The sequence below is a fragment of the Ptychodera flava genome, chromosome 10, assembly GCF_041260155.1.
Source record: "Ptychodera flava strain L36383 chromosome 10, AS_Pfla_20210202, whole genome shotgun sequence".
NCBI lineage: Eukaryota > Metazoa > Hemichordata > Enteropneusta > Ptychoderidae > Ptychodera > Ptychodera flava.
In genome coordinates this window covers 12,350,307-12,375,392 of record NC_091937.1, presented here as the reverse complement: position 1 = coordinate 12,375,392, position 25,086 = coordinate 12,350,307, and the positions used below count along the sequence as shown (strand labels likewise).

The following is a 25,086-nucleotide window of genomic DNA, read 5'->3' as shown; positions in this document are numbered from 1 at the left end:
ATGTCGCTGTCTAATAGTGAACATTTTATTGTCGTTTGTTAAGAAGGGACACGTGTGGAATATACTACTCTTCAAAGCCGCACATTGCACACCATACGATTGGTTCATATAAAGGTCAATTAACATAGCAAAGTGCAGAAGCGTTTAAAGAGATTGGATATGTTGATTATTTTGATACAAAAAATGGAACATCTGACAGTTGTTTACATTAATGACTATGACATCAGTGGCATATGTTCGGTGTTTATTTTGGCTGGTGAAAAATGTATGTGGTTGTTTTTATTTTAACGTTGTTTGCAATGCCTACAAAGCCTGAACTCAGCAAGCAACATTGTCTCCATCGTCCGGTCCGCACTGCTTGGTTAGCTCGGTGCAGTAAAGTCGGAGGGTCCCTGTTCGTAGAAACACCCTTGCTGGCGGAAGTTGCCTTGTCTCGCTTTCCAGACCTCGCTGCCTCTCTCGCTTCATAATAATCGTGGTAAGATGCGCCTCTAGCTGAAGGAGTGTAAGACCCAGCACGCAGCAGTGAGGAAAAGAGCAGTGATTCGTTTTGCTTATGTCAATCCCTAACCCCGGCGACACAATTTATCCAGATAATTTACTCCTGTGTCGGCAAAGCGACGAGGTCTGAAAAGCTAGAATCCATACCTGTAAACAAGTAACCATATGTTTTGTCAGATTCAATGTATTTTCCCCATGAGCGTGTTGTTAAGTAGACTTGACATTGTGACTAGTCAGCTCGTTTTCAAAGAGAATCGCGATCTGTTGTCTAAAGCATTTAGATTGATAATTAGTAATAGAACCGAAATACACTCATTAGCCCTTCATGGCGTCGCAACACCATCCCGGCTTCAAGGACCGTCAGGCTTCTGTGATGCCCTGACCTATGACAATGGGCGAGTAGGTAATGGAAACTGTTCTATTTTAGATCGTCAAGAAACACAACTTTATTTTCGAGTCGGAGGAATGGTCGTTTTAGCTGAGAAATCCATTGGAGCCCCATCGCCTGTATTTTTTTAGTTTACTTGCCAAAAGAATGCCATCCAATTTTGCAAAGATTCAATTCAGGCGCTTGCACGTATGCTATAGCTATTTGAGTTGCAACTCGAAATGAAATATTTAGTTGTTAAAATCCAAGTCGTACATTCATCGTCAGTTATTTAAAAACATTCTGTGGTTACACTTCGATAAGCATTTTAACCTGTTCCTTTTGATTTCAAACCATCGAATTGAAAAAATGCAAAGCGATAAAGTTAATTAGTTTAAACTTGACAATGGCGTGTACTTAGAAAAGCAAGTAGGTTATGATTAAGCAAACACTTAACGAAAATGCTTCATTTAAACTGCTACACTATTTAGATGATTAAGAAGACATTATCTATCACTATTAAAAATCACTTTTTTCTCCTTCTACGTGATGAAAACAAGTCATATGTCTATGAGTTTTCCTCCTTGTGTAGTTTAATTTCATTTACCTCCGAACCTCGTGTATTTTAATAAACCTTAAGTGCCAAACCTTCATTTTATATCGATGATAAGAGAATATTCTTCTCCCAAGCCGAAATTAAACTGGCTTTAGATAGTGTTTCCTTCCAGTAAACAACTGATAACGAACTGAATCATTGGTATGCTAAACACCTGTTCAGGAGTTTTATGACCGCTGCTCTTTATCTGCATACTTAGCTCCACTCCTTCAGAAAGTTCACAGCTGCATACTTGCAAATTAAACTAGTTTATTTTTTATTCTGTTTTTCAATTTTTTCAGACGTTTCCCTTCTGTTTTTTAGACTTTACTCATTGTTTACTTTCATTTATATGAAACGTGAGCTTTGCCGTATTATTTCAATTTTCAGAGTCGCTCTTTCATTTTCATTTTACTTTACAAATGTTTTCTTTTGCCTAACATTCAAACTGTTATTTATGCAAATTAATGATGATAACATGATCATTACACTAGTATCCTTTAGTTTTTATTGTGTCAATCTGATATTGTTCCTTTTCTATTTTCAATTTTTGTTCAAAAACAGTAAACGACATTAATATTTTACATTTTTCAATAAGCGGCAGTCTCAGGTCACTATAGTCGCTTTAAACTTTTCATAGAGGGCCATCAACGCCCTGAAAGTGGTGCTTCGTCACATTTGTATCAATGGTTGCGCCCTTACAAGGACGTTTGAACGCAATACTTGGTCCCAAGGCAGAAGAGACGTTCTGATGTGTATACCACTGCTGTGAGCAATTCAGCGGAGCGCAGTGAATGTGGCATTCAGACGCCAGGAATGAATTATTTTTGCATTCACAGGTCCATGTCTGCCACATTTTAGTATAGCGCACAAATTAAAAAAATCGCTATTCGAACGTCTTTATTCGTGAAATACAGGAGTTGTTGATCATCATAATTTGACCATGAAAATCATCTTGTGTCACAGTTATTTCTCTCACTAAGCTGTGGTGTTCATTTCAAAGACAAGCAAACAGCCTAAAGATCACAGAATTTTTCGAAAAATATTAAGTGTTGAAAGAAGAGAGAAAAATGCATCTGCTGACCTTGTATTGATATTTAAGATACAATGTGCTTTGGGGTACTTTTGGTGAAAAGTACATAAAAAATGTCGCTGTCTTGTAATCAACATTTTATTGTCGTTTGTTATGAATGGACACATGTGGAATATATTACTCCTAAAATATATAAATATATAAAATATATAAATATATATATATATATATATATATATATATATATATATATATATATATAATATATATATATATATATATATATATATATATATTACTCCTAAAAGCCGGCAGTTCTCGCCGTACCACTTTTCAATCTTTCGGCTGACAACAGAACGTAAATTTTTGCCTTACAAGGTTTGCGTGTGCATGGCTTTCTGTTTCAACTTTTGGGTAATCATACGAAGCAGTGTAATATTTGGCATTGTACCCCATACATGCCCGGTACTTAATGACATTGTTCGCTAATTATTGCGGTGCTCTTTACATGTGTATGCAACGACACAAATATAAACAGCAGCAAAAACAAAGCAGTTTTCAATTTTATTAGCAAACGTTAATAACAAATTAAAAGAGAAAAACCATATAGGTACCAGGCTACAAAGTTCCTCTTACGGGTCAGGTAATTGCCAACATCATCAACACCTCCAGCCATTAGCGATGGGGTACCATCGCCCATCACAAAGTTTGCCGCCTGGAGGAAAGCGTTTGACAATAATTTGTATCGGACGCTTGCACTCCGTTTGCACGACAATTCAATGCCAGATGACAAGTACCTTTAGTGTTAAATTTGAGTGGTTAGCGATATCATATACCAAGCTGTATGTAAGCTGTATCGATCGGTGAATGACAACACACCTTATAGCAAACTCTTGGATAAGTGATTCACGATTCATCTTTAAATTTAATGCTATGCAGAAATACAACAAACGAAATACATAGCAAACAAGTACATGACAATACATTTTTCGCTCTACTTAGATGACTTAAATCGACGTCACATTCTCTCGTCTATAGTTGTACTAGAGAAATTGCTTTGCCCATATTTCAACTTGTACATAATGGTAGGTTGGTGAATATTTAAAACAATTTTCAGTAACAATTATCTTTCCTTTCAGCGAAGAGTTTTCCGTCGATTATTTTGATAAGAAAATGGAAAATCTGAAAGTTGTTTACTTTTAATGACTATGAATTCAGTGGCGTATGTTCGGTGTTTATTTTGGCTGGTGAAAAATGTCTGTGATTGTTTTTATTTTAGCGTGGTGCGCAATGCTTACAAGCCTGAACTCAGCAAGCAACATTGTCTCCATCGTCGGGTTCGCACTGCTTGGTTAGCTCGGCATAGCAAAGTCGGGTCCCTGCTAGAAGAAACACACTTGCTTGCGGAAGTTGCCTTGTCACGCTTTCAAGACCTCGCTGCTTCTCTCACGCATACTAATCGAGGTAAGATGCGCCTCTAGCTGAAGGAGTGTAAGACCCAACATGCAGCATTGTGGAGAAGAGCGATGATTCGCTTTGCTTCTCTCTAACGCCGGCGACACACTTTGCCCAGATAATTTACACCTGTGTAGGCAAAGCGGCGAGGTCTGGAAAGCGAGATAAGCCACCGTGACAGGTTTACAAGAAATTCATGAACTCTTACCTACTAACAAATAACCATATGTTTTGTCAGATTAACATAAGCGTGTTGTTAAGTAGACTTGACATTGTGACTAGTCAACTTGTTTTCAAAGAGAATAGCAATCGATTTTCGAAAACGTTGACATTGATAATAAGTAATACTTATTATCACTTCAGGGCGTCGCAACACTATTCCAGCTTCACGGACCGTTATGCTTCTGTGATGACATGACCTATGACAACGGGCGTGTAACTTGTGTAAATGCCGTTTCATTTAAGATCGCCAAGAAACACGACTGAATTTTCGGGTCAGAGGGATAGTCGTTTGAGCTGAGAAATCTGTTAAACCCCACTGACTGTACTTTTTGCATCCTACATACCAAAACAATAACATCCAATTTTGCAAAGATTCAATTCGGGCGCTTACACGTATGCTATAGCTATTTGAGTTGCAACTCGAAATTATGTAGTTGTTAAAATCTAAGTCGTTCGTTCATCGTCAAGTTTTAAAAAAACGTTCTGTGGCCACACTTCGATAAGCATTTTACCCGTTGCTTTTTATTTCAAACCATCTTATTGAAAAAATGCAAAGCGATACAGCTAATAAGGCTTTTAAACTTGACAATGGCGTGTACTTAGAAAAGCAAATAGCTTATGACTAAACAAACGCTTAAAGAAAATGCATCATAACAACTGCTACACTATTTAGATGATTAAGAAGACATTATACCTATCACTATTAAAAACAATTTTTATCTTATTCTGTGTGATGGAAACATGTCATCTGTCATGAGTTTTCCCCCTCGTGTATTTTAATTTCATTTACCACCGAACCTCGTGTATTTTTAATAAGCCTTATCAAGCCGCTACCAGTAAAAGTGCCCACTTTTCGTTTCATATCAGTGATAAGAGAATTTTCTTCTCCGAAGCAGAAATTAAAGTGGCTTTATGTAGTGTTTGTTTCCAGTAAACAACTGATAACGAAACTGAATCGTTCGTATGCTGAACACCTGTAGGGTAGTTTGATGACCGCTGCCAGTTTAGGCATCAAACAAGCGAGTCGGTCAAAGGTTTCATGTCTTAGCATTAATTATGAGACAGGAAGTTTAAACTACAATGTTCACCTTGACCTTGACATGTTGACAAGACATTTGGCTTTTTTGTAAGAAATCTGTCTGAATAAAACGAAATAAGTGAAAATTAGAGACACTTATATGGCGAAGCATTTTATAAAGGATGTCGACCCTTGCCCGATAAATGAACCCGGCCGGGCCGGGTACATTGGGGCCAACGTGCCCTACTCTCCTTTAAAACACGAAAGCTAGGTGCGATTCTTCCGTATGACGTCATTTTGAAGATATACGACGTTAATGATGGAATAAAACGTTCACTTTTGAAAAGTTAATTTCTGGAAACATCTGTGAAAATTTCCTCAGAGTATCAATGAAAGTGGGGAAAATTAGCACCTGTTGAGCGCATGCTCATAAAAACAGCGTGCGAATATGATAAGGAAAGCGATTTTGCGCGCTGTTTTGACGTGCAAAAATTGTATAAAAAGGACCAGCGTCAACAGCTTTCGCTACACACAACACAGACGTAGAACATTCAGATCAACTTAGGTAAGTTAGTTTTACTTCTCTATCCTCCTATGCTGCTTCACTGATTGGTATAGCGTACACCTGTAGAGACTTTCACGTCTTGTGCCGCATCTTTTCTCCTCGCTATAGCCGAGCATCGCATTTCTGCGTAAAAGAATTACACGGAAGGACATCACATCTTCCAGGTACGAACATCCGCCGTCTTACATTCATGACTCCGGTGCGTTCCTTCATGGTCCCTCCATCACTCGTCACCTCTATGGAGGGACCGAGGTTCCTTGTATGAAATTTTAACTTTTGCAGCAATCCCTGACCATAATAAGCGGACGCTTCATAAGTACGCCAGTCGCGCTGACTTAAATTCTAGGTGGGTCCCCCGTTAAATTAAAGCGAGAAACATTTGTGGTGGACAAGTTGCATGACAGATATCATCGGGAGGACAAGCTGTAGGCTTAAGGTTCGCGAAGTCAGGAAGCCCGAAGACACCCACACTGGGTTTGCAGAAAATAAAACTATAGGTCGTGGTTTACCTAAGTGAGAAGGAAGGTGCTGCAACCTGTTCGAGCCAGGGTGGGAGATGACGTCATGATAGTCCGACGTAAACGTATGGGAATTCAGTTGTAAACTTGAACTCCGGCTTGAACAAGGTAATCTTGACATTGACCGCGAATGGAGTCGGTGCATTTTTTAAAACCAGAACGAAGAGAAACAAGTCATCGTTGATGACACAGTCCCCACTTGTTAATAATGGGTACTTTGATTACATGTCCTCAGAGAGGATAGAGTCCTCTTCATTAATTAGGTCTGTGATAAAAATACTTTGATACAGATGGCGCTCAATGGCCAAGAGTGAGTTCCATGGTGATGAAAACATAAAACCAATATACCAGTAGGCCACCATCCTAAAGTTCATAAAATGAGTCAACTAGGAATTAATTAACAGGATGTTGCAAAACATTTTTGCATACAATTCTAACACTTAACAGATTATCACTGGTACCATATTTCATAAAGTTTGATGCAGTATTTACAACACTATGAGATCAACATCTGTATCAAGTTTCATCACATTTGACGTTGTATTAATTTGTGGCTATATAACCCTAATTAGGAAAGTTCATTACTTATGCAATTACAAATTAATTAAAATGACACTGATAAATGTCTTTTTTAATGTTAAAGCAATGTGAGCTTAACATTGGTTAACATCTGTATAAAGTTTCATGAATTTGATGCAGTACATATTTCTTGACATATCAGCCTACTTACGAAACTTCAATAATTGACATGTTACTGCTACATGCGAGAAACAAATTGACGAGCATATGTATGAAATAGGTCAATGTCAACTTTGAATGATACTGGTGGAAATATGTCTGAGTTATGGCTCTGTACATGAAAACATCGTAATAAAATGGCTGCCTAGCGACCATATTGGATTGTATCACATAAAAAATTGACCTACATATGTATGACATAGGTCAATGTCCTTGTACCAACTTTGAATAAAATCGGTTGAGATATGCCTGAGTTATGCCTCTGTATATGAAAAAATTGTGATAAAATAGCCGCCTAGTGGCCATATTGGATTGTATCACAAAACAAATCGACGTGCATATCTATGACATTGGTCAATGTCCTTGTACCAACTTTGAATAAAATCGGTTGAAACATGTCTGAGTTGTGGCTCTGTACATGAAAAAATCGTAATAAAATGGCCGCCTGGCGGCCATATTGGATCGTATCACAAAACAAATTGACGAGCATATCTATGACATTGGTCAATGTCCTTGTACCAACTTTGAATAAAATCGGTTGAGATATGCCTGAGTTATGCCTCTGTATATGAAAAAATTGTAATAAAATGGCCGCCTAGCGGCCATATTGGATTGTATCACAAAACAAATTGACCTACATATGTATGACATAGGTCAATGTCCTTGTACCAACTTTGAATAAAATCGGTTGAGATATGCCTGAGTTATGCCTCTGTATATGAAAAAATTGTGATAAAATAGCCGCCTAGTGGCCATATTGGATTGTATCACAAACAAAGCGACGTGCATATCTATGACATTGGTCAATGTCCTTGTACCAACTTTGAATAAAATCGGTTGAAACATGTCTGAGTTGTGGCTCTGTACATGAAAAAATCGTAATAAAATGGCCGCCTGGCAGCCATATTGGATCGTATCACAAAACAAATTGACGAGCATATCTATGACATTGGTCAATGTCCTTGTACCAACTTTGAATAAAATCGGTTGAGATATGCCTGAGTTATGCCTCTGTATATGAAAAAATTGTAATAAAATGGCCGCCTAGCGGCCATATTGGATTGTATCACAAAACAAATCGACGTGCATATCTATGACATTGGTCAATGTCCTTGTACCAACTTTGAATAAAATCGGTTGAAACATGTCTGAGTTGTGGCTCTGTACATGAAAAAATCGTAATAAAATGGCCGCCTGGCGGCCATATTGGATCGTATCACAAAACAAATTGACGTACATATCTATGACATTGGTCAATGTCCTTGTACCAACTTTGAATAAAATTGGTATAAACATGTCTGAGTTATGGCTCTGTACATGAAAAAATCGTAATAAAATGGCCGCCTGGCGGCCATATTGGATTGTATGACAAAACAAATTGACGTGCATATCTATGACATTAGTCAATGTCCTTGTACCAACTTTGAATAAAATTGGTTGAAACATGTCTGAGTTATGGCTCTGTACATGAAAAAATCGTAATAGAATGGCCGCCTGGCGGCCATATTGGATCGTATCCCAAAACAAATGGACGTGCATCTGTATGACATATGAAGTAATCCTTGTACCAAGTTTGAATGAAATCGCTTCTTGCATCTCTGAGATATCTGTGTGAACGGACGGACGCACGCACGCACACACGCACGCACGCACGGACATGACCAAACCTATAAGTCCCCCCGGACGGTGTCCGTGGGGACTAACCAGACTACTCGCATAGCCGCCGTTGCAGTACGGAAAGGTAGCCTGCCCTGCAGAGTATAGGGCTGAACAGTAAAGGCATGCGAAAAAAAAATATATATATATAAAGATATACGCTGAAGGCACGCTAATATTTCAACATTGCATATTTCACCTGCTTTAAAAGTATTATTTTACAGCTAGTGAAGTAAATTTGTTGATATCTTCAACGTCTCGCAATTGACTCTTACTAATGATTTCAAGTCACCTCCCAGCATTATTTCTTTGATAATTCACATTCGGCTACAGGTATCTATCTTAGATAACTAGTACTGCTGATAGTATGTATTTATCTTTCATAATTTTTTATTTTGATATGTAGGAGTCGTTGCTTCTATTCTACTGTCGCGAAAGCATTTTTTACTTTGTAAGATGATTTTGTTATGGTTTTTACGTTAAATTCCATTTTGCCCCTTTTCGAACAGACCTTATTCGCGAGTCAGAAAAATGAAGAGCCTTATCATATTGGTTGTGTGTTTGTTTGAGTTGGCGTCTTCCAGTCCTTTGGAGGTATGTTGTATAATTCTTCGGAGTCTTTTCGAAAACTGTTCAAACTGCGCGTCTTTTTATGTTATCTTCGCTTTTTATTGTTGTTTTGTTTTGTTGGTTAGTTTTGCTTTTTTGTTTTTGTTTTGTTCTGTTTTATTTTGTTTTGTTTTGCTTTGGTTTGCTTTGGTTGTTTCAGGGTTGACAATATCGTACTAACTTGAAAATGACAAAGGGTGATGTTTTTGGTAAATGTATAGTGTCTCGCAAGCGTTTAGCCAATTTGTTTACTGAAACCTATCGTGTTAAACTTTCCATACAGCTGCTAAATTGTCCCTAGACTCAGACTCCTTAAGTTGCTTTGAATTATAACAAACTACCAACCAGATGTAACCTTTCAAAGAGTGTTTTTAGATTCAGCGGTCATTCTGGCACGTAGCAAGATGACGGTGATAAGCGTATTGATCAGAACTGTTGGGTTTGTAAACATGTAAGCCTAAAGATATTGACAGTTTCTACGCTACAGTGTGTAGCGCAGCTTCATTTTCCATATTTGTGTTTACACAAAGAAAAGGCTTGGGTGGTAAGTCTTGATCGATACGATCGAAAAAAAGAGGGGCGATCGTCTTTTTCCTATCTATACATGTTTGCCGAATTCTTCAGAATAGTGATTTAATATGAGTGTTGGCTGATGAAAGTAGAAATTTGGGGAAATAATTCATGGTAAATGGCAAAATCAAAATTTTGAATGCCAAAGCAACAAACTTTACCCCGAGGATCTTATGATCCTCACTATGCATCCTCGTCATGAAAATTTCGTAAAGTGACGCGAAAATTATCAGCTTGTTGGTTGATGTCGATTTAAAGAAGTTAACGGATTCAAAGCGAAAACTAGTTAGCCGATCCCTAAATCACATATGGAGATACAACTTTTTCGTCTCGTACTTAAATCACTGCAAATTATAGTCGTAATGGGAAAATATCGATAAATCTTTTACTCAGGAAAGGAAAGAAGCGTATATCACTACTATTTTGGTCAAAGTCACAGGTGTTTACGATATTCAGTAAAACTCTAGTTCTCTTCAAAACCAGTCATCCATCGTGTACCACACTAGAATAGGCAATAGTGGACAGTCCACAGAGAAGTTAAGAGTGTCTTTTTAGAAAATCGATTCCCGCTCAATTTCATCGACATTTTACCTTGTAGTTTGTTAGGCAACTTAGAACATTTTGTAAAACCTCTGGAAACCTATAATTGCATGGCAGGTCATAATACAGGAAGAAAGTGAGGATACCTTTGAAGGTGACATATTGCTGACACCAGACCAGGCTGCAATCATCGAGGAATTGATTGAAGGGGACGCAGGAGTACGTAAAGCACATAGTGACGTCACGACACGCTGGCCGAGAGGCGTGGTGCCCTATGAGATTGACTTTGACACTCGTAAGTATCAGAAAACCTTTTTTCTACCAGACTGTACGTGTTTTGGGACTGATAGTGATTTACGAAGTGAATTCTGTCTTGAGAATCTTCACAGCTACGGCTTCTCGGAAGGGTTTTGTATGATTGAACTGACTATCAGTGGATACAATTGTAAAGCATTCAGAAAGGCTTGGGCTGTCCATACATGGCATCATTTCAATGTGTTCTTCTGTCGAAATATGTATACAATCGTCGGTATTGCCGCTGCAATCGCATTAACACAAAAGTAAATTTGCATTGTGTAAGACGTTTTAGAGTTTGGAGTATGGTGTTTGTGTTCTGTCTATTTCTCTTTGATTTCTGTCATTATCTAGCAGCTATTACATGACAAAGAAATAACAACACATTAAGCATACTTTGTTCCCAGCATTCGACTTTCACGCGTTTACATGATCATCGGATAGATAGTGTTCATTTTATTTGTTTCGAAGGGTTCATATGTGCATACACCTTTATTTCAAGTTGGGTCGTACTATTTCTTGTGGTTGGTAGGGAGGAATTTCGATATGTAAAATTCACTTTCATTGCAATTGCGGTATTTTAGACCAACCAAGACCTTTTTTACTTATCTACATTCATCATTAAAAGTTTCTCTACAAGACAAAGATTGCATGTCATTTCTTTGTTACATTGGAACACCTTGCTTGCTGTTGATTTAATCAATCATGACATCTGAAATAGTTGTCCACATTCCTGGTTTGTCGTCATTTTTAAGATCCCAAACGTACGTCGATAACTCTATGCTATAAGCATTCAGGCTATTTGATCGGATATGATATGCAAGGTGTTTTGGACAAATTTTCAGTAGACTGCAAAAGTGTCTATGGTTAGGCTGAAGCACTTCTTCTGTAATTGTTGCTTCATAGATAACGCCTGCAGGGTGGCTTACCCTCTGGAGTGGACAAAATTACTTGTTACGGCCGCATTTGCGTTCGCCATCGGATGCGCTTTCCTTGTGTCCGATGACCCTATTTTGTGTGAAATTCTCTGTGCAACCGTAGCTCAATTTCTCTGAGTTTCACTTGAAAATCTTGAGTCGTTTACATGTAATTTTGAACTCTTCATAATTTTGAGCCCTTCGTGAAATGTTTACCGAGACTCGGTACTCCTGATTGGACAAGTTTTCGTCATTGGAAACGGAGGAGATACGCTTTCTCATTGTATCGAGGATGTGTTATTGAAAGGGTGGTTTTAATTCTCGTGGATATGTACCGTATATATCTTTCCAGTTCTTGTACTGTTAGTACTTGCCATTGCACAGTTGTGTTCTACAGGACAGCAGAATCGTCATCTCTATATGGTCTCCAGGACCATTCACTTTCAAATGAGCTGTTTTTATGCTACGGCGTTAAAAGCAGATCTCGAGGCCAGGCGGAGTGCGGCGGAGGCAGAAAGCGACGAATAGTTTCTAGGCTACTGAGGAGTATACGTGTGCTTTTCTCGACTGCTTAATGTTTTGTCTCACGCTTCTTAGGAATGTTTCATTTACAAATCTTATATTAATTTTAAAATACGTAGCAGCTCGCCCCAAATGGTTACATTTCACCAATTCAATTCTCTCTCTCTCTCTCTCTCTCTCTCTCTCTCTCTCTCTCTCTCTCTCTCTCTATATATATATATATATATATATATATATATATATATATATATATATATATATATATATATATATATATATATATATATATATATATATATATATATATATATATATATATATATATATATATATATATATATATATATATATATATATACGCGTGTAGCCAACCAGGCCGACATTCATGACGCCATGAAGCATTGGATGTCGCAGACATGTCTTCAATTTTACCCTTACTCTGCTGGGGTATCTGCAATGGTAGGCCATCAGAATAGAATTAGGTTCCAGAACAGCGTATCGAGGTTAGTTTGTTTACAAATTTTCACGGTCAGCTTTATTGGTTCGGACATCAAACGACACTCCGATGATATAGAATACATACATACATACATACATACATACATACATACATACATACATACATACATACATACATACATACATACATACATACATACATACATACATACATACATACATACGTACATACATACATACATACATACATACATACATACATACATACATTGTTACGTGCAGAGAAAACGAACAAAAGGGTGAACTCAGCAGTTAACGTTTAAACAAAATTTATTACGAAAATAAACTAATTGCTAAGTCAGGGATAGAGTACAAGCTTTAAAAGTGTACAGACTACTTATCTCAGCTGGGACGGCAAAGCTCCAGTCTCAGAGTTGTAACAGTCAGTTGGATGAATGAACAGTCCTTGCAGGCTTGAAGCTGCACAAAGTCCACAGTATAAATCCAGCGTTGGCAGTGAAGGTCTTGAAAAGTCTAGAGAATGACTACTGCTGGAGTTTAGTAACACACAAGAGACACGATCCCAAAAGTCTGACTGGAAGCTGAGCACGTCCCTTTTATAAAGGCATATAAGAACAATCTAGAACTTTTATTGACATGCTAATTACTGTTCTAAAATTATCTCCCTTACACAACTAATCAACTTTCCAGAACATTCCAAACATGACTAATTGAATTCAAGGTTGTGAGGTCATTAAGGGCAGTGACCTTGAGAATGTTCTAGACTAATTGAACTCAGGTCATGATGAGTGTGGGGGGGAAATGACCTACATAACACACCCCCTCTTCAAAAAAAGAAAATTTTTCAAAGAAAAATCTTTCTTTTACAAATGTAATCTTGAAAAGGATTTAAGTACTCAAATTTTGTTTTACTCTGAAGTAAAATTTCTTGAAAGTGAACAACAATAAAATTTCTTGAAAGTGAACAACAATAAACTCTAAATACGAGAGAGACAGTCTGCAATAAATTGTCTCTGCCTTTGATATGTCTAATGTCAAGATTAAACTCCTGTAACATTAAACTCCATCTTAGCAATCTCTGATTTTTGCCTTTAAATTTCTGCAGAAAACAAGAGGGTTGTGATCAATATAAACCACTATTGGCTGATTTGAAGAAGTAACATAAACTTCAAAATGCTGTAAAGCTAATATCAAAGATAAACACTCTTTTTCAATTGTAGAGTAGTTTCTCTGGGATTTGTTAAATTTGCGTGAAAAATAGCAAACAGGATGATCTACACCATGACTATCCTCTTGCAATAAAACAGCACAGCAGCCGTATCACTAGCATCTACAGCTAATTTGAATGGCAAAGTGAAATCTGGTGCAGACAACACTGGGGCACTTTGCAGTATGGCTTTAAGTGTATCAAATGCCTGTTGGCATTGCTCTGACCAAACAAACTTTACTTTCTTTTTAAGTAAGTTAGTCAAAGGCTCAGTAATTGTGGAGAAATTTGGACAGAATTTTCTGTAGTAACCAGCCATACCGAGAAAGCGCATCAGTTGTCGTTTGCAGTTTGGTATGGGAAAACTTGAAATGGCACTGATTTTGGCATCAACAGGTTTTACCTCACCCTGTCCTACAGTATGTCCGAGGTAAGTTACCCTCGCCCAACCAAACTCAGATTTGGCAAGGTTGACAGTCTCTGAAAGAACTTCCGCATGAGCTTGATGTGTTCCTCCCAGGTGTCACTATACAGGACGACGTCGTCAACGTAAGCTGCACATCCGTCTAGCCCGGATATGACGTCGTTGATCATCCGTTGGAACGTTGCCGGAGAGTTCTTCATTCCGAATGGCATCACCTTGTACTGGAACAATCCGTCTGGTGTAACAAAGGCGGATATTTCACGAGCACGATCCGTCAGAGGGACTTGCCAAAATCCCTTCAGTAGGTCAAATTTCGTCACATACTTGGCTTTTCCCACTCGGTCGATGCAGTCATCAATCCTCGGGATTGGGAAAGTGTCTGTCTTTGTTAAAGTGTTGACCTTCCTAAAGTCCGTGCACATACGATAACTGTGATCTGATTTGGGAACAAGTATGCACGGCGAACTCCAGTTACTTTTACTGGGTTCAATAAAGTCATTGTCCAGCAGGTATTTGACTTCTTCCTGGAGATATTTCGCTTTTGTTGGATTTAGTCTGTATGGATGTTGTTTTACAGGCGTACTGTCCCCAACATCAACGTCGTGATAGATGACGTTTGTCCTCGTTGGAACATCTTGAAACAGGTGTTTATATTCATGGAGCAGTTCTTTCACCTGTTGTTGTTGTTCTGGCTGGAGGTGTGCCAACTTTGTAGACTCCAGCTTCTCCAGGATTTCTGAATTCTGAAGCTTGACCGAGCCCAGCTTTGAGTTTAGAGTATTTTCACTCAAGTCAGTTTCAGTATCACTATCTTCATAATGGTTTGAACTGACTGCACTGACAGGCTGAGTTATAGTAGGATTATCCCTATCCAAATATGGCTTAAGCATATTTATGTGACATAGCTGTTTTTGTTTTCGCCTGTCAGGTGTTATTATGATGTAATTTAAATCACTCAATTTCTTATCAATTAGGTATGGCCCAAAGTAACGAGCATGGAGTGGTTTGCCAGGAACCGGAAGTAGAACAAGAACTTTTTGACCTGGTTCAAACTTCCGTTTTGAGGTGTTTTTATCGTATTTGGTTTTCATTGACTGCTGAGATGACTCAAGATTTTCTCTGGCTAATTCACATGCTTTAGAGAGTTTTGTACGAAAATCTGACACATATTGCAAAATATTCAGACAATCATCATCGTCTGATAGGAATTTCTCTTTAACGAGCTTAAGTGGGCCACGGACTGTATGTCCAAATACAAGCTCAAATGGGCTAAACCAAGAGACTCTTGAATTGACTCTCTAACAGCAAAGAGCAGAAAATGTATTCCTTCATCCCACTGTTTCTCTGTGTCAAAACAGTAGGTCCTAATCATGTTTTTCAAAGTTTGATGAAATCGCTCAAGGGCACCCTGACTTTCTGGATGATAGGCGGATGACCTATACTGTTTAATGCCTAGCTGATCCATTACTTGTTGAAAAATTCCAGACATAAAGTTGGAGCCTTGATCGGACTGGACACATTTAGGGAGGCCAAATAAAGTGAAAAATTTGACTAAAGCTTTCACTATAGTCTTTGTCTTTATATTTCTCAGTGGTATGGCTTCGGGGAACCGAGTTGATGTACACATATTGTCAGCATGTACTCATTTCCTGATCTTGTTTTTGGTAGGGGCCCAACACAGTCTATTAGTATCCTACTAAATGGTTCTTGAAATGCAGGAATTGGCTGTAAAGGGGCCTTTGGAATGGTTTGATTTGGCTTTCCTACCATTTGACATGTGTGACAAGTTTTACAGAAATGTGCTACATCCTGCCTGAGATTAGGCCAATAAAAGTGACTGAGAATTTTATGATAAGTTTTCCTGACTCCTAAGTGACCAGCCCAGGGCGTTTCATGGGCCAGGCGCAATATTTCAGCACGGTAGGGCTTTAGAACCACAATTTGATGTTTTATAGCCCAATCGTCATCAACCAAAACATCTGGAGGTCTCCATTTACGCATGAGAATACCAGACTTTGTATAATAGGAAACAGAGCTATTTGAAGTTTTACCTTCATCATCTACCCTGTCAAACAAAGACAAAATATCTGGGTCTTTGTGTTGTTCTGCAATGAGATTTGATCTAGAAAATGTCTGACTTTGGTCAGCAGAAGTTTTACTGGAAGTTTCAAATCCACGAGGGATAACGGAATGATCCGTGTCAAACACCTGACTGAGAAAGGTGTCATTTAAGTCAACATCTGTGACATTATTTTTGAGAGTATTTTGATTCTCGGAAGTTTTCTTTGACATGGCTCGAGTAATAGCACATGATGGGAAAAGGCCGGGAATGTCTTCCTCTATTGGCTCTGGATTTTGATCTAAACTAGGATTATCAGTCACAAGTGGATTAGTAATGACCTTGTCCCCAGCAAGGTCGTTTCCAAGAAGAAGGTGAATCCCTTCAAAAGGCAAAAAAGGCCTAATACCTAAAGTCACAGGTCCAGAAACAAAGTCCGAAGACAAATAGACATTATGGAGAGGAACAGGAATGTAGTCATTACAATCTACCCCCTTAATAAGAACTTTAGAACCTGAAAATGACTTTTCAGAAAACGGCAGGGTATCTGCCAACAAAAGAGACTGGGAAGCCCAGGTATCTCTTAAAATTTTGACAGGGGTAGCGGAAGAGAAATCACTAGAAAGTGATATAAAACCATTATGAATAAATGGTTCGAAAATACCCATAATGCTATCTTGAGAAGAATTGACCTTGACCTCATTAATTGGGGATACGAGGGGTTTAACCTCAGAAAATGTGTTACACACATTATTAGACTCTAATTGAGTTGATGAAGAAATAAAGCCGGTGGGCTTAGATCCACTTTGACCACTTTGACCTTCACGTTTTCTTTTCAATTTGAAACACTCTGACATTAAATGGCCGTCTTTCTTACAATAATTACAAGAAAGTGTACCGAACTGTTTGTCAGAAGGAGATTGAGACTTGGGATCTGATGATGTGGAAGTGTTACTTGAATTTTGTGAACTGTTGTCATTTGATTTCCTACTCTCCTTTGAAAAATTCTTGGATGAAAAGGAGGAGTTAAATTTGCCTGCATTGTTTCTGTAGGAAAAGGACTGGGATGGTTTGCTGAGAAATGAAGATTTGTGGGTCAATGAATAATCATCGGCCAAACGTGCAGCAACCTCTAATGTATCTGCCTTTTGTTCATTGATAAATGTCTTGATGTCACTCCGGATGCACCTTTTAAATTCCTCAATCAAAACGAGCTGTCGTAATTTGTCATAATTCTGACTGACCTTTTCAGAAGAACACCAACGGTCGAACAGTTGTTCTTTTGTCCGAGCGAATTCGACATAAGTTTGATCCTTCACCTTCTCGCAATCCCTAAATTTCTGACGGTAAGCTTCAGGCACCAACTCATAGCCCTTGAGAATTAATTCCTTCACAGAATCATAATCTGAAGCCTGCTCTACTGACAACTGAATGTAAATTTCTCTGGCTTTACCCACCAAAGCACTCTGCAAAAGCATAGACCAGGACTCCTTAGGCCAGATTCAGACTCTGAGCAATTTTCTCAAAATGAAGGAAATATTTATCAACAGCCTTTTCTTGGAAAGGGGAACTAACCTGAAATGCTTAGTGATGTCAAACTTGTCTGAAGGGAAGAATTTTCCTGACTGTCCAAGCTCTAAACGTTTTATTTCTACCTGCAATCGCTGTTCTTCTAATCGCAATTCTTTTTCTCTCTGTCTTTCTTCCATTTCTAATCTTTCCTGCCTTTCTTTTTCTTTCATTTGTAATTCTTTTTCTTTCATTTGTAATTCTTTTTCTTTCTGTCTTTCTTCCATTGCTAACTTTTCACGTGCCAAATCTGCCTGTATTTCTAACTCTAATTTTCTGAGTTCAAAGGAAGACTCAGGTTCATAATCTTTTAGGGCAGACTCCTCAAATGGCCTGAATTAACTAAATGTTTTGCAATCTTGAACTGTATCTCTCCGCTTGCGCATAGATCTTTTGACTTCTACATTAAGGAAATTTGCCAGTGCTATGAGGTTGTCTTTTCTGAGGGAATTAAATGTGTCCTGATCAAGGTCCTCCATAAATTCGTCTGGCTTGAATTCCGCCATGATTAAATTTCGCTGAGTTCACAGTGTAAAGTAGTTTTGAAAAGGTAGGCAAAATGTTGTAAAACGGCTCAAATATTCGTCTCCCGGACGAGCCCCCAATTTTGTTACGTGCAGAGAAAACGAACAAAAGGGTGAACTCAGCAGTTAACGTTAAAACAAAATTTATTACGAAAATAAAACTAATTGCTAAGTCAGGGATTGAGTACAAGCTTTAAAAGTGTACAGACTACTTATCTCAGCTGGGACGGCAAAGCTCCAGTCTCAGAGTTGTAACAGTCAGTTGGATGAATGAACAGTCCTTGCAGGCTTGAAGCTGCACAAAGTCCACAGTATAAATCCAGCGTTGGCAGTGAAGGTCTTGAAAGTCTAGAGAATGACTACTGCTGGAGTTTAGTAACACACAGAGACACGATCCCAAAAGTCTGACTGGAAGCTGAGCACGTCCCTTTTATAAAGGCATATAAGAACAATCTAGAACTTTTATTGACATGCTAATTACTGTTCTAAAATTATCTCCCTTACACAACTAATCAACTTTCCAGAACATTCCAAACATGACTAATTGAATTCAAGGTTGTGAGGTCATTAAGGGCAGTGACCTTGAGAATGTTCTAGACTAATTGAACTCAGGTCATGATGAGTGTGGGGGGAAATGACCTACATAACAACATACATACATACATACATACATGCATGCATGCATGCATGCATGCATGCATGCATGCATGCATGCATACATACATACATACATACATACATACATACATACATACATACATACATACATACATACATACATACATACATACATACATACATACATACATACATACATACATACATACATACATACATACATACATACATACATACATATTCATTGTACATGAACATAAGCGGTTGCATCTACACGCAGGCCTATAAGTGAAGGCACTTCCTAAAGAAGAAAATAGTTCTACCTCTTTTAAAGTATAAATGACGAACGATTTCTATCATGTTTTTCAGTTGCAATTCTTACGTAGGAATGGTGGGCTTGGGTGCTCAACCAATTAATATCCCCTCATGGTGCATGGTGAGTTTGACTCTTAAGTTTGTCTTTGTAGTTAAATACGGTAGATTTCAGATGACGATGGTGGTTCCATTCTGCAAATAATCGTCGTTCGGAATATTCAGCAACACAAGCTCCATTATCAGTTCTCTTAGGAAAAAGTTGGACTGATTGATAGTTCAAGTGAGCAAGTCAGTACAAGATATGTGATAGCTTATGCAGTATTTTTATTCATGCTCCTGATCTTGTTTGTTATTTACATATTAACAAACCCTTGTGTCTAAGTCTTTGAGTGAGTCCATTCATTTTAGCAATATTGCTGTAAAACGATAAAGTAGTTTCTGATGCATTATGGTCGCTTTTAAATCAGTTTTTATTTTTCATTTTATGCAACGTCTCAGCTTATTTCTTGCCTAATGCCAATAACAACAATTTTCTGTATGTAGTAGTGCGTGTACAATTGAAGTAGCTAGTCATAGATTATAGATTGGCGTGGATATGTTTCCGTTTTATTTTGGCTGCGATACTTTTAAATTAGGAAAACAACTTCCCTGTAGCTAGATCGAAGTAGTCAGTCTAAGACAGATTTTAACTAAAATCTGCTGAAACGCTATAAACATGAATTTTGCCAGTTTTGAAATTTTAGATGTTTTTGTCGAGAAACGTATACAAAGATAGCTACTTCTTAATTCTTTGACAATGAAGACAGATTGTAATCTCTTCAGTTCCTTCCAATATCCTGTGTTTACACATAGTTTTAATTCTTTCTGACGTGTGACTCATCTCTAACCAATCAAAGTCAAAGACGCTTCTTACTTTCCCGCCAAAATCGGCTATATCACAGCCTGAATAAGCCACTTTACTTTAGTATATGTTTATGCACAGTATAGTGTATGTGTATGCGTATACTCAGAGCGCATCGCTCACCACTGGATCTGGTCGTCACTTATCCACCCACTGATACATTATATTATTGTAGCAGTAGTTCATCGTAGCTGTAGTAATAAAGATTGAAGAAATACAGTCGACGCCTCTGTCTCCATCACTTGAACTCAAAAGATCCTGATTCGTAAACAATCCCACACAGTTTTGCACCATGCCTCGCAATGTCGAATAAAGTTATGAATTTTGCATTTTCATGTGAAGGACTTCGTCATCCTTGAAGATTTGTGCGGACGAGACTAGGCGCGGACGAGACTTGTGAAAAGTCATTAAGAAGTGCTTGTTAAAGGTAGTATGCGCCTCGAAAGTGAAAGACTTAAACTTTTGCTCAAACTTTCCTCAACGAATCTTTCAACCGTTCACTTTCAAATTCAAGAATAAAAATTGGGGTCACTGCGCAACCTTGGTACTAGAGAAACAAATTACCCAAAATTTACCGATATTTTGAAATTCAAAATGGCCGCCATATCGCTATGTTAACTCCATGGGCTCAATAAAATTTTGGATTTTCGAAAAACTAAGACGGCGAAATTGTTTTTGTACACCGAGAGCTTTAAAATGAACCCCAACAAGTGCTAGATATAAAAACAATTGTAAAAGTTTCAGAGTCCGAATATCTGTCCCCGAGGTGCATTCTACCTTAATTAGACTTTATTCGAGAAACCAATGTTAGATTTTTATGTTATTAGCCATGGCCAAAGATACGTTCCGGCTGTTTAGGGCCAGTGACAATATTAAAGGCGTGATGACAAAATGTTAAGGCGAAATATTAATGATCACTTTCGAATCGTACTCATTGTATTTTTCTTTGAATTCTATGCTCTTTTGGTAATATAGTTTGGATCTATAACTCACAAGATTGGTCATGCGATTGGATTCTGGCATGAGCAAAGTCGCACTGACCGAGATGAGTACGTTACAGTCCATTATGAGAACATCGAGCCTGACGAGTTATATAACTTTGATAAATACGATATCGATCGACTTGATCCCCTCGGGATGCCGTACAACCTTGGTTCGATAATGCACTATTCGTCTATGGTAAGTACTCCAGACTTCCTTAAGTTCATTTATTCCTCTTCTGTCTATGCTTTATCAAGGAAGTTTTTGTTGTTGACATGTTTACTCCCGGCCGCATAGTGCTCATGGCTACGGTAAGTGACAATCAAGGGAATCGTATTGCTTTAGGGTGACACGACAAAAAACTTTAGAGCAACACTGAAAATGACAAGTATTCTCGTTTTGCAAGGGTATTTGTCTAGAAGTTCTGATTTCCCGGGTTTTTTTAATGTCCATGTCTTTGTCAAATATTTATCCCTGAAGGGGTTTTCCAAAAATGGAGAGCCAACTATAACTGCGAACGACCCTACGAAACAGGATTTAATTGGACAGAGAGATGGTCTTAGCCTTTACGATGTGGAACTCGCCAACGCCATCTACGGTTGTTCTGGTACGTTATATATCTCACAAATTGAATTCTTGTGTTCTCATCAAAAGTAGATAATATCCAGGAAAAGCATTCAATAATGTATAGTTATATCAAGAAGATAAACAGTTCAGGCGTATATTAACAAGAGAGAATTTTCACCCGCCGTGTTTTCTTCATGCAAAACCATTGCAATTAATCAGACCTGCTGACATATTGTTTCTCATGTCCTTGCAGGTACACTAGGGGTGTGAAAACATCAATTTAGGATCACTTTGATCTCACAATCATTATTATATTTTCATTTGATAAATGCTCATTGGCAATTTGCTCTCCCCGCGCCCAAGTCGCGCGCATTAAGTGAAAAATGGGTGGGTCGCGTGCTGGGAAACCGGAACTATGGCGCGCAGTACTTCAAATGGAATGGGTTTGTGCACTCTCCCGTCGGTGACAAATGTGTGAAGACAGACCAAAGCACGGTGTCATGTGTTATTCTGATTAATTCAACGTCAAATTTTATCACACAATGTACTGCAGTGAGAAGAAATATTTCATCCCTATAAACATGTTTCGTGCAGCATTTGATTGTGAGTGAATTGCGGACTGTTTTTTTCGAAAGGGAATGATTAAAATCAAAGAAAGCCAATCTGACAATAACTGCAATTATCTCAATTATATTGAACCGACATGTGAAAAGTAATCCCACGAACGAACAGGTTGAGTTGATGAATTTCTCTATCCTATACAAGTGTGAGATGGATTTGTTCTCATACTCTATATTATCGAGCGAGTGAAACCTGTTTTCGTTTGACGAATGCTCATTGGTCATTTTCTGTACCCGCGCTCTCAATGCGTGCACTTATTTGATGAACGAGAAGTTGCATACAGTTAAAACCAGAACTATGGCGCTGTCAGACGACACACTTCAAAGCGAACGGGTTTCGTGTACTCCTCCTCAGTGACAAACATATGCAAAAACGGATAATTTGATGTGGCTGTTTGACTATTAATGCATATTCCAAAGTAATTATTATGCAATGCTTTAAAATAAATAGCAGTGAGAAGAAAAAATGCAGGATGAAAATGTTTCGCACACCACATATTTTTCGAAGGGGGTGATAAAGAAGGACATCGATGACGACGAAATTTTCTTCGTCAAGTAAAAGTATATTCTCATATTCCTGGCCACTGGGCGTGTTGGATCGACTGTGTAGGAAAAATCTATCCCATACTCTCATAAATCGTCCCACACTGTGCATACGCATTCGTACGATGAAAACGCAAATTGGAATGGTTCGTCCTTATTTCAGATCACATAGATCCAGAAGTGGATACGAGAGAGATGGTCTTCGACGATGCCAAAGCCGCTTGTGAAGCCAAAGATATGAAGCTGGCCAAAATTTCTAGTGAATCAAAGAATACTGATGTTGTGATGGCAGTACATGCGGCAGGCTTAAGTACCAACGATGTCTGGATTAATGGTCAGAGGAACCCCGATGGCCGCTGGGGAACCACCGATGGATACAAACTGGACGGTTATGAGAATTGGCAAGTTGGTGAACCGAGTGGCAGTGGTGATTGCTTGCAACTATGGTAAGACTTTGTTTAAACATTTTTTTTGAAGTTTGATGTACATTGTGTTATGAATAGAGTTGATTATTCTATTTTGTTTGTTTATAGGGCTGACGCAGGACATCGATGGGATGATACTTACTGTGATATTGCAAGGCCCTTCGTATGTGAGCTAGGTGGGTTTAAATTGCATTGTACACCGATCGGTACTAACGTCTGTAATTTTAACATTGGATTGCCGCTGAGTAAACTTCGAAACTTCAGCAGTGTTTTCGTGCTTGCGATTCTACATGAAGGGCTACTAGACTTGTTTTTTTAGGGTCTATGGTTCAAGTCTGCGATTTGTGAATGTTGAAATTGGATGAACGCTATAATTTGTGATCTGTTTTCATATGAAACGTGTGAGTTGGGTGAAGGTAATGAGTGGGATGTACGCGATACATGGGAGTTTCAACAGGTGAATCCGGTAGAAACTAACTCACCACTGCGCAGACTCGATAGTGACGCTTAGACTTCAAAATTTCAAATAGGTTTGTATACAATAGAACAGACAGAATAGAGACTGTTGTAAATGAAATGATTTTATTTTTCAATATTTCACCGACGTGAAAAAAGTCTAATGAAAGGAAAGAACTATGATTTTGATAAAAGCTAGTACGAAAATTCATCAACCATTTAACCCTTTTTTAAGGTGTGGTGGTGGCATACATTGAGGAGCTAACCTACGATGATGCCGAAGACGCCTGCGCAAGAATTGGAATGAAGTTGGCCAAAGTCACCAGTGCAGAAAAACATAATGCCATAATATCAAGGGTGTCGGCTGCAGGCATGGACGGTCTAGATGTCTGGATAAATGGTCGGCTTATTTCTGATAATTGGTACACAAGTGATGGAGTTAATTTGTCCGACGCCAGCTATCAACCCTGGGCTCCTGGTGAACCTCAAGGTAGTGGAGACTGTCTGCAATTATGGTAAGACAAACTTAAAGTATATGTACATCATTGACGGTGCACATCAGATATATCTATGAAATAGTAAAGTATAGAGTCAGTAAAAATTGTCAATACCGAATTTATGTCATTGAGCGCACAAATGGGGTATCATTTGGCTTGGTAAAGTTATACGGTCGATAATAATTGTCGGTAACGAATGGGGTTTTTTTAACTTTCAGGGCTGGGCAAAATTATGATTGGGATGATTCCACGTGCTACAGTGCGAAACCTTACGTTTGCGAGCAGTAGAGATGGATAGCTTTGTCGAAGCGGCATTTTTCTAATTCACGCACGAAACAAAACTTCGAACAAAAACAACTTCAAATATATTGAGGTGTCGATATCGTATATGTTATTATCTTTAGTAAATTAATTACTGTGCAATGTAATACTCTGTATTAACTGGTCACTCTATGGCTTTGGTAGCCTTTGTCTTTGGGCAAATATTATTTCTTTGCTAGCCAACCATACTGGCTTCTTTCACTTCCTGTACTAAGACTTAGTACGCTTGGGTAATTATTGAATAAATAGATGTGATAAAATTAACAGAGCAGGTGTGTGTTTGTCAATTCATCGTTATCTATAAGGCATGAGAGTAGTAGACGACATGGACACACAGACATATACGATATGGTGCTAACTGCTCATCACTGAAAGTGTATTTACCCTAATAAGATAGAATGTGGATTTAGTTGTCACTTTCGACGACGAACGAACCGGGGATACCGATCAGGCATCGAA

The 25,086-nt window shown here is 38.3% G+C and overlaps 1 protein-coding gene across 1 annotated transcript; it reads left to right on the top strand.

The window, feature by feature from the left end:
- Positions 1 to 5,648: 5,648 nt before the first annotated feature.
- LOC139142033 (zinc metalloproteinase nas-28-like) lies at positions 5,649 to 24,896 on the top strand. The gene is made up of 11 exons (XM_070711832.1): positions 5,649 to 5,756; positions 9,178 to 9,262; positions 10,505 to 10,682; positions 12,488 to 12,623; positions 19,371 to 19,437; positions 21,193 to 21,396; positions 21,679 to 21,805; positions 23,092 to 23,374; positions 23,462 to 23,529; positions 24,045 to 24,324; positions 24,525 to 24,896. Exons 2-11 carry the CDS (start codon positions 9,200 to 9,202, stop codon positions 24,592 to 24,594), a joined length of 1,476 nt encoding a protein of 491 aa, XP_070567933.1. The 5' UTR covers positions 5,649 to 5,756; positions 9,178 to 9,199; the 3' UTR covers positions 24,595 to 24,896.
- Positions 24,897 to 25,086: the final 190 nt, after the last annotated feature.

Coding starts and splice junctions, on each gene's coding strand:
- LOC139142033 (XM_070711832.1), top strand. CDS start 9,200: ATGAAGAGCCTTATCATATTGGTTGTGTGTTTGTTTGAGTTGGCGTCT. Junction 9,263..10,504: donor CGTCTTCCAGTCCTTTGGAG/GTATGTTGTATA, acceptor ATTGCATGGCAG/GTCATAATACAGGAAGAAAG. Junction 23,375..23,461: donor GGTGATTGCTTGCAACTATG/GTAAGACTTTGT, acceptor GTTTGTTTATAG/GGCTGACGCAGGACATCGAT.